The sequence below is a fragment of the Bos mutus genome, chromosome 14 (assembly GCF_027580195.1).
Source record: "Bos mutus isolate GX-2022 chromosome 14, NWIPB_WYAK_1.1, whole genome shotgun sequence".
In the NCBI taxonomy this organism is placed as follows: domain Eukaryota; kingdom Metazoa; phylum Chordata; class Mammalia; order Artiodactyla; family Bovidae; genus Bos; species Bos mutus.
Genome location: NC_091630.1, coordinates 31,284,452 through 31,294,880, shown reverse-complemented (window position 1 = coordinate 31,294,880; position 10,429 = coordinate 31,284,452). Strand labels below are relative to the sequence as shown.

At 42.2% G+C, this 10,429-nt stretch overlaps 1 protein-coding gene across 3 annotated transcripts in view; it reads left to right on the top strand.

The window, feature by feature from the left end:
- Nucleotides 1-400: 400 nt before the first annotated feature.
- Nucleotides 401-10,429, top strand: part of CSMD3 (CUB and Sushi multiple domains 3) — a 1,469,470-nt gene continuing 1,459,441 nt past the window's right edge. For all 3 annotated transcript variants that reach the window (XM_070382828.1, XM_005887888.2, XM_005887887.2), the window contains exon 1: nucleotides 401-661. In XM_070382828.1, coding sequence (XP_070238929.1) covers nucleotides 484-661 — 178 coding nt within the window. In that variant the 5' untranslated portion in view covers nucleotides 401-483. The remainder of the gene's footprint in view (nucleotides 662-10,429) is intronic.

Below are 10,429 nucleotides of genomic sequence, written 5' to 3'. Positions count from 1 at the left end.
ATCATCACAGTTCCCCTAAAAGCAATACAGATTCTCCGATTAAAATATTCCTCTAACATGTTTCTATAGTCACAGGCTGGAATGGAGAACTCACTAACATAATATTTCTTGGTCTGCTTTTAGAGGCAGAATTGATCTATTCGGGGGGAAAAAAAATCAAACCTCTTAATTTCAAATATTGTGGGGAGTTTGTCAAAGAGAGGAGCTGGGCTTTAAGAGGCTCACTAGTGGTTTCTGGTGGTTGCTATAACGAGCTGGAATTGAGGTAGGTTTTAGTGGAGGGGAAAAAAACGCACAAGAAAAGGCAGAATCCAGAGTAGCAGAGACTTTGTGCCCCCGTTGGAGAGAGATGGTTGAGTCCTCTTCAAGGTTGCTGTGGTATCCCAGAAACACCATTCACTTCGAGCTGTGACCGCGCACCAACAACAGCAACAACTCCACTGCGCCGGGCTGAGGAGCAGGAATTAGGAGCTCGCGAATAATATGAAAGGGATCCGCAAAGGGGAAAGCCGAGCGAAGGAATCCAAACCCCGGGAGCCTGGCACGAGAAAATGCGCTAAATGTGGCCGCCTAGACTTCATCCTGATGAAGAAAATGGGGATTAAAAGTGGATTTACGTTCTGGAACCTCGTCTTTTTATTGACGGTGTCTTGTGTGAAAGGTAGGCTTGCTTTCGGGGTCCCCTCTGTTTTGGATGGAGGTGAGCTGACTTGTCGCCAGAGACGGGTAGCTTACTTTGCAATTTGCACGGATAAAATAATCATGATTATACTGAAGGAGTCGATTCACAGCTCTTTTTCTCCCTCAGATAGGAAATGCATTTTGCTTGCCAGATTTGGCGTTCAATGCAGTGATTGAGCTTGTGCTCAATAAATATTCTTGCAGTATGCTCAAACGAATACGTGAGTTGGTTCGTATAGCCTCTAACTAGTGGATACCAGGCAGAATTCCTCTGCAAGACTTTTCTTGGTGATGAGGGTTACCTTGATTTCTAGTCAAATCAGTAGGGTTTGATGCTTTGGTTGGAATATTTATATTAAAGGCGCTCCTGGAAATGCTTTTTAACCCTTTCAGGTAGGAAAGTTATGTTAGGAAGGTGCTGCTTTTAAATGCATTAGGGCACAGGGGTCTTTCAAGAATCCCCCCACTCCCCACCCCCAACCAACATGAATGTGTGCATGCATTTGTGAATTATTTCTACGTGGGCTCTTTTGCACTGATAAATAATAGAGGCTGTTTCCTAGGTCCTGTGGTACAGGTTTGGCTTAAAATGGGGCTTTTGAACGGTCTGAGACGCCAGGAAGTGTAACCAGGTACCTTTGGGGATGAATGAAGGTAGGAGGAAAGTCATCAGCTGAAGACCAAAAAGAAAATCCCCAGCAAGTCTCGGCGTTCAGACAGGTAGAGTGAGTGTCACATGCACAGACAAGGGGAGGAGGTGGGTGGGATGTAAAATTCAATCCTAAGCAGGAAGGCAAGGGACAGTCAGGATCACTGGAAGGAGAGCTGTCCTCTGGGAGAAAATAGATTGCCAGCTCTGTTCTACAACTTCTCCTGCGCCCTGCTGCCCATTAATTGCTGCAAAAAAAGAAAAGAAAGAAAGAAAACCAAAAAAAAAAAAAAAAAACCTCAGGCTGTGTTTATGACTCATGCTATCATTTTTGAATAACCACCTCCCCGTACTCATGGCAGCTCGCATAGACGCGACGGATGTCGTTTTCAGTGAAGCTAGTTTCAAATCCAGGGTGTCTGTGTGTCGGGGGTGGGCGGTGGGGGCGGAGGGGGGGTGGCTGTTGGCCGGGGCGCGCCACCTCTGTCCTCACAAACTGGACGCTTCTTCCTTTGTAAAGGAGTGTCTCTCTGAACCGCAATCAGGCCGCGTCTCTATGAAACAGTTTATTGTCCAGCTTGCAGCTGGCTGTCCCCCCACAGAAGGCAGTCCATTTGCATTCAGTGGAAATGATAATTCATGTTTTGGGTGGAGGGAGCTGGAAGGGTTACCTCTCCCTCTATTAAGGACCAATGATGGGCGACATGTTTCGAATTTTAATTGACATTCCTAAATGCCAAGAAGTCGTCCCAGGTCTCTGTGGCAGCAACTGCCTTGTAATCTTAACCTGCTCCTTAAAGCTTGACACCCCGCTTCGCCGACCCTCACCAGCCTCAGCGCAGCTTTGAGCCAAAACGCTCGTTCTCAACGGGCGCAACTACACAACCTAGTGTACAGAACGCTTCTTGGGTTGCTTACGAGGGGTTCTCGTCGCCGGCTCGACGTGTGAGGAGCCTCGCATTTATGCTTAGCTCGCCTGCCACTGAGAGTCGGCGGTTAACGGATGGCCCTGGGGTTTGGCTGCTAGGAGCCGGCGACAGCTCCTGGCAGGAAAAAATGTTGAGGTGGCTCCTGCTAGATGCCCGGGGGGTTAAGTGCGAGTTTTCACGCGATACCTGTTGAGTCAAAACACATTGGAGGGCAGATGGAAGAGGGAGTCTCCGAAGCTGGACGAGCTTGCCAGGCTGACAAACCCAGAGCCCAGCAGCCTGCGATTACAGCCCGGCTGCCCGGACCTACCATATTTCCCAGATAAGCCGCGCCGATAGAAACGAAAGGCGCGTCAGTTTGCTTTAAATGGAACTGGAAATGAGAAACACCCCCCCGCCCCCCTTCTCTACTCACAGCTCCTGTACTTTGGACTGAGATAATCGGTCCACTGAATACATTTCAGTTTCGGGGACATCAGGAAGAAGGGGTGTTTCACACTCTGCTTTGATCTTGTCCAAAATAAATTTTCAACGGACCATTAATTTTTTTAATGGTGATAAGGTTCTTCATTGTCACTTATCTGCCACTTGAAAGGCATTTCCTATATTTTACAACTTGGAACGCCGTCCTCAGATTCTGAGACACAAACTTACAGACGATATATTCTTTAGATTTACTCCCGGTTGCCAGTGGTGCCAGTTTTCACGATTGCTTCTTCTTCTTCCCCTTCTCCCTATTTTTAATTTCACCTACGTCTCAAGGCTTTTCCTAAACCAAGATCGCAGCAATAGCTTGAATGTTCTTTCCCCCTAGTGTCTACAACCGCTTTTGTCTTCCACAGTGTTTTTCCTCCGGTATCCCAGGCCCACGGGAAAGCTCGAAATGGGCAGGCTTTCTAAGGCTTCTGCAGGTTCTCATCTAGGGCTAAGGCTAAGGAAGTCTGTGGCGCATGCTTTTCCAGGTGAACAGCTCAGGCCTTGAGAATTCCACCTTTTGTCCACACTTTTCATCCTTTACTATCTCACCTCTGCCTGCAACAGCAATGACAAAGAGGCTCAGTGGGAGAAATAGCCTCAGACAAAGTGGGCTTCCGTGGTAGGCCTGAATCGCTCCAGTAGTATTAGAAAGAGAGGCAACCCTCTCTGGGCGTTTTATCTCCACTGTTGTCATCTGAAATAAAACGCCATGTAAGGCACCAAATTGGGGGTGGGGTGGGGGCTGCTTAGGCTGATGCATGCTGAAACACACACACGCAGCAGAGGTTTCTGAAATGCAGCCTGCAGCTGCAGCCTGCCTGTTTTAGGTTTCAGTCAGATAGAATATGTGAATCTTCAAGTCGTGCTTAAACGTCCCGCCCACATAAACAAACACTGGCAGGGTGCTTCCTCACACTCCTTGGGAGATCCCGGGGGAACACACAAATCCTGCGGGGGATGGGGTGGGGGCGAGGTACAGAAAGCACTGACCTCCGAGGACAGCAGGTGGGAGCTGGCATGCTACACCCCCTACCCTGTACTAGAGCCTGCTTTCAAGACTCCTTGCTGGACCCCCAGACTTCCAGAAGGATCTGCGTTTCTGCGTGCTCTGGGACTCCAAGGAGATATTACTCCTGCCATAGAGCTCTTGGGAAGAGCCGAGCTCGCAGCTTGTCTCGCAGTTAATTAGTGCTGGCAAGGGTCGCGGTGTCCACGCAGGAGGAGAGCTGCCAGCAGCGCTCAGTAGCACCTTGTGCCCACCCCAGGGTGGCCGCGCCAGAGGTGTCAGCCCCAGGCTTGTGCTCAGGGTCTGATAACTCTTACTTTCCCGACCTCAGGGCGACAGTCTGACCTGTCAGTACCGTTAACAAAATTTCTGTCTCGTCTCGGGTCTCGAGAGAGCTTTACAAAGGTGATCCTGTTGGGTTAATGTCTTTACAAGCCAAAACTGCACCCAACAAAAAGCCACCCACTGCCACCGCCACCATCAAAACCCTTCCCCTGAATCTAACAAGACTGAGTCAGCTGCTGAGAGACAATCTTCTTGTTTGGGTCGGGGTCCTTGTCCTGCTGCAGTCTGGTCAGGTAGCCCTCCCTTCCAACTGTTTCTCTGGAAATACTTTATTGCTTCTAGAAGACCAGATTCCCCGAAATATTCATAGACCACTGAGGTTGAATTGAATGCCTGACTTGGCCTTTGGCGATTGTGACGGGGTGTGTGTGTGTGTGTGTGTGTTGCTGGGAGGGGAATTCCACACGGATCAAGGCGGAAGAGACTTCTGGAGGCCTCAAGGGTGGGTGTGGGTGTGTGTCCGAGATGGACAGGGTGGCGGGTTACACAATGTGTGTTTCTGTTCCCGGATCCTATTTGGTCGGTGGTGCTGCGACCACTGCTGTCAGGAGTCCCGGTGGAGGCACAGAGAAAGCTCCGTTTTCCCAAGCTGACCCCAGCACTGCTCTCACCAAAACAACTTCTCTAACAGGCTCTTCGGGAGGTCAAAAAACTCACCGGAGAAGGAGTAATGGGGGTTGATTCCCCTCTTCCATCCGCTTCAACCCCTTCCCTGCTCTATCGCTGGGGGGAAAGCAAGCAGGAGGCAGTCCCAGGACTGGAACTCTACAGGGCTCTGTTGGATCCCAGGGGAAAGCGCAGAAAAAATGAAACAGCACAGGGTCATCCCGGTTGTCCTCTGGTCCTCTCCCCACCCCGCAGGAGAGGCCAGCTGAGGGCTGAAAGCGGGGCAGGAATGGGAATTTCAGCGCAGTGCAGAATAATACGAAGCAGAACAACCAAAGAAAGAAAGATAAATTCAGGCAGCCAGGCGATTTCCCTTCTCCTTGAACACGGCGCCTTTGGGGAGGCTTTGCACTACCGAGTTGCTAAGCCAATCCAATTTACCGCCCTCAAAAGGCTTCAGTAGCTCCCAGAATTCTGAGCTGAACTTTCCCTGGACAGTTAGTTACCAGTTGAAATCCTTCTAAACTATCATACTGCAGCCCCATATTTCCAGAATCTTTTGGTATTGAGGGGGTTGGGGAGGACGTTGGGGCTGCTTTAAGCCCATGTAGAAGAGTGAGTGGGTGAGCAGAAATTATTAAGGAGCAGGTTTCAGGCTGTGGAAAACCTGATGGCAGCTCCTTTAAGAGCCTTCAAGGAGAAAAGGGATAGAATTTACTCAATAGATTATATACTCCAGGAGCATAGATTTCGTTTCAGTAGTTATTAGTGTTCATGATATTAATTAGTGTTACTATTTATGGGATAGCTGAATAGATGTGGGGTACACATCTTTTCCCTGAACACACAATTTACTGTCTGCAGAAACTGTAAAATATTGAAATAAAGCAGTAGCAAATGGCATCAATATAGGATTTTAAAAGTGGCAAGCTCTGGCATAAGTGACATCTGATAAAACAAAAAGTAAGAAAGATAGCAATTAATGATGCCCTCCCACACATATAGAAACAACCTCTAATGCTAAAATACCCATTTAGTCTCCAACACTAAGTGAAAGCATCTAAACTTTGTTTCCTACATCTCCAAACACACTTCTCCTTGATGTCCTGAAAGTTTTACTTTCTTCTACTTAATATCACAGTCTCCAGAAAAGGCTTCAGGATATTAAGTACTTTCAATGTTTTGTCCAGCTTGGAAAATAACTTTGAAGCCTCAAGCAACATTTCTGGTGAGGAAACTGGTACTTCAAGTAACATGACTATTTGAGAAAATATGCCATCTTGTACTTTGAATTCCAATTTTCAAAGTTGGAGAGATTAGAAGCAAAATGACTGCAAACCAAAAGATTAGCAAAATATGCCTGAGTTGCCAATAAGGTCATTTTATTTTTGCTCTATATACATTAAAACATAGCTTCTTTTTCTGTCTCTTTTTCCCACAGCCCTTATTCATAATCCAAAGTGGTGTGTAGTTTATACATACAGTGGCAGTTTTAATTTGGATTTTGGATGAGGTCTGGTAGAACAGATAAAGTCATTATCCATTTATCTTTTCTCTTTCAAAGTGAGCAGGTGGGGTGATTCATGGTACTTTCCAGGGAGATCAATCTCCAAGTCTACAAGATTTTCTCGGAATTAGACCCCTTGGAAGGTCCTCATTCTCATCAGGAATATCAATTTTATAGGAATTCCACTGAGAAAAATCAATTTGTTGAATACCTTCCAGTATTCATAGTCTCAATGCTAGTTATCATCTTTCTTTCTCTCACGCCTCTAATCTTACTGCTATATAATGCATTCATGCTATCACACCTTTTGCTAAGCTATCGCTTGGTGCTAACTAAAGATTCTTAAGGATTAATACTTTTTCATATAATCACAATCTGTCACCCAAAAGCCAATTTGAAACCTCTAAAAAGTCAAAATTTATAAGATTATCATATACATCATGTACCTTGTAACTGGAAAACAAGAATATCAATGATAATCATGTGTCATTAGATATGTCAAAATGTTCTATTTGCTCAAAAAAGATTGCACAGCAGTGATTTCAAAATGTTCCTCAACAAGTAGCATCCTTTGGAAACTTGTTAGAAATATGAATTCTCAGACTCCCACCCCAGGCCTATTGAAACAGATGCCCTAGTGGTTGGACACCCACATAGGTATTTATAACAAGTCATCCAGGTAATTCTGATGGCTCTAAAGTTTGAGAAACACTAAAGCAAGTACTCTGGAGCCACCAAGACCTGAAGCAGGAAAAAAAAATAAATTGCCAGCAACTATCTTTGTAATAGCAACTCAGTTTTCCTAAAATTCATTTTCATTATCTGTTAAAAAGGAAATTAGAATTTCGGTAGAGATTATGCATGCAACATATATAGTGCCTGACACTAGGAGCTATCATCACTGCTATTAAAATACACTTCATGCACAAAGCCAGTGACTCTCACACACTTCATCCCTAGCATTACCAGCCCTAACTTGTCCACCATAGTAAATAAAAAATACAGCATCTTCTCTCTAGCTATTATTTCACTTTGGCTAAGTTCCCGGGCTATTATACATTGGAAAAACACTCTGAAATTTCTGCTTATCACCTTTACACAGTTATTCCAGGTGCTGGCTCTATGAATCAGGGGCAGAATCATAGCTTAAATATGTTACTCCTACTCCTAGACTAATTTCATTTGTTGTGTTCCAATACTGATTTATTTTAATATTGATTGACTAATGTACTTACATGAATTTGTTAATTCATCTTGTTACAAATTCATGGTACTTACAGGGTTGGAAGAGTTCTTACATACCAGCTAGTTCACTGTTTATATTTTATACAATAAATGCACATGTCTAGAAAGAATAAGTGCTTTTTTCACTAGGTTAAAAATATAATTAGCTCCAGAATTGAGACTAGATCATTGGGCTTTCAAGTTTATGTTCAACTCTATTTCTACTGTACCTTATCAATTTTACTACAGAATTTTCTCGAATGGCACCAATGAAGACAATCACAAATCTAATATTTGAGAACCATATGCCAATTAGTACCATACAAGAATACTAGTGACTATATGTTTTTATGGTATTGTTTTTTGATGCTAACTACTTATTTTGTAAAAGAAAAAATAAACAATTTTGGAATGAAAATATTTTCTAAAACTATTATAATATGTACACCAAATAAAATCATAATATATTCAAGGCTATTTTTGACATTACATGGTTGTAAAAACAAAATTAGAGGACTGTTTTTTAGTCTCATAAAGAACTTAGATTCCTGGGTCAGAAATATCCCTTGGAGAAGGGAATGGCAACCCACTCCATTATTCTTGCCTGGAAAATTCCATGAACAGAGGAGCCTACAGTCCATGGGATCTTAAAGTGTCAGACACAACTGAGTGACTAACACTTTCACTTTTTCAAAGAGCGTAGAGGGATAGTACTTAAAAATCAACCTCTTGTTTATTTCTTCCCATAATCTAGACATAATTTCTTATTTAAAGCCTTTTAAATCTAGGAAATCTGTTCCTAATTTATTTTATTCATGGTTTTATATATTTACATCATATTAACATAAGATGTATGCATTCTGTCTCATCTACATTACATTTGCACATTTCTCTCATATGATCTAAATAAGATGATGGTATCGTAAAATTCTACCACAGAAGTAATAGTATATTTTATAAATATATAAATAGTAAATTTTATAAATTTATAGTATATAAATATACTATAAATAGTATATTTTATAAATTAAAATTGTAAAAACAATCAATAATCTGAAGTGCTAGCTTCAATTTTAGTGATCTGTGATATTTCTCTAAGGTCTCTTCAAGGTATGGGAGTAAAATTTCCAAAATAATGAATACTGCTAAATTTGAAGTGCTTACAAGTTCAGAAAGTGATTGAATTACATAAAAAGTAATGAGTGATTCTCTGAAAAGCTGAGTTTGTAATGTTCAAGATTATAAAGTTCTTACTTCCTTTGCTCTATGTTAGCAAATTTTAAAGAATTTTTTAAATTCCATAGTTTAAAGTAATGGTAAGCATTTTTCTTTTTTTAAACTATGACAGTTAAAGAAATGCAGTTGCATACCATTTTGAAAGGAAATTTATAAATGGAAATAGACTCTCAGAAGTGAATTTGTTAACTTTTAAATAACTGAAAAAACAACAGCTATGCTTAGTTTATACAAGTCCATCAGATTATACAAGATTCCAGAATGCTCAGAGGTGCTTCACATATGTGAATGAACATGTGCTCAGTCATATCTGACTCTTTGCAACCCCATGGACTGTAGCCCACCAGAGAATTCTCCAGGGAAGAATACTGGAGCAGGTTGCCATTTCCAACTTCAAGGGATCTTCCCAACCCAGAGATTGAACCCACATCTCTTTTGTCTCATGCATTGGCAAGGAGATTCTTTACCACTGAGCCACCTAGGAAACACACTTCATATATAGAGAGGATATAAGATGTTATTATGTCAGGGGAAATGGTATCAAAATAGGCATGTGCCTTTATTGTATAAAATTTGAGCCACAAGAAGCTCTGTTCTAAGCCTTTTAAATAGAGTGTGTTAACTACATCTCAAACAATGGTTCTCTCTCTTTTTCCTGCTTAGAATTCTAACAAGCATCTTGTGAGATAGCTGTTATCTCCTACGTATAGATTATTATCTCCATTTATAAATTATCCACATTTCCTGGGGCCAGAGAGGTACAATGATTTTCCAGGATCGTTGTTTAGCTAGTGGTTGGATGAAATCTGAAATCATAATAGATTCATAAGTTCATAGACTCAGCCTAACTTTACTCTCTTAATTATTCTGTAAGATGGTTGTGAAAGCTATTTTTCAGTTTTATATACAATAGTAAGTGAAGCAAAGGAACAATGCATAAGTTAAATATGTCACTATAAGACAAAAAACTATTTAGTGAATTAAGGGCAGAAAAAAAATCAAAACATATATTTTTAGATTTTAACCCAGTACTCCTGAGTAAAATTTTAAAATTTATGAATGTAAATGAATTTATGGACTTCACATATAAAATATGTGGGCATAAAATTATTTACCAGTAGAAGGAAATGGCAACCCACTCCAGTACTCTTGCCTGGAAAATCCCATGGATGGAGAAGCCTGGTAGGCTACAGTCCATGGGGTCGCAAGAGTCGGACACGACTGAGCGACTTCACTTCACTTCACTAGTATCATAAGCCTTGGCAAATAAATTAATTCTATTTGGTACCTTAATCTTCCATTTAGTTCTACAGAATTTAAGGATGGGAAAACTCTTATAACTAACTTGTCTAGTGTCTAATAGTCAGAGAATGTGCATTAGATTTATATGTGGGGGTATGGGAAGGTGCTTTTTAAAAGAACATTCCTATCCAAGCTTCATCCCCTTGCTCTACTTCCTACCATAATTACATCCTAGTTAAAAGTGCACGTGTAGGCGTACATCTTCACATAATGAGCAGACTGTTCTGAAAAATGAAGAGATTTGCCACACAATAGAATGCAAAACAGTCCTTCAGTTCTCTGTCCAACACGTTTCTTTTTATTGCTGCGCTTAGTCGATCAGTCTTCTAGGACTCTTTTCAACCCAGTGGACTCCAGCCCACCAGGCTCCTCTGTCCATGGGGATTTCTCCAGGCAAGAATACTGGAGTGGGCTGCCATGCCCTTCTCCAGGGAATCTTCCCAACCTAGGGGTTGAACTCAGGACTC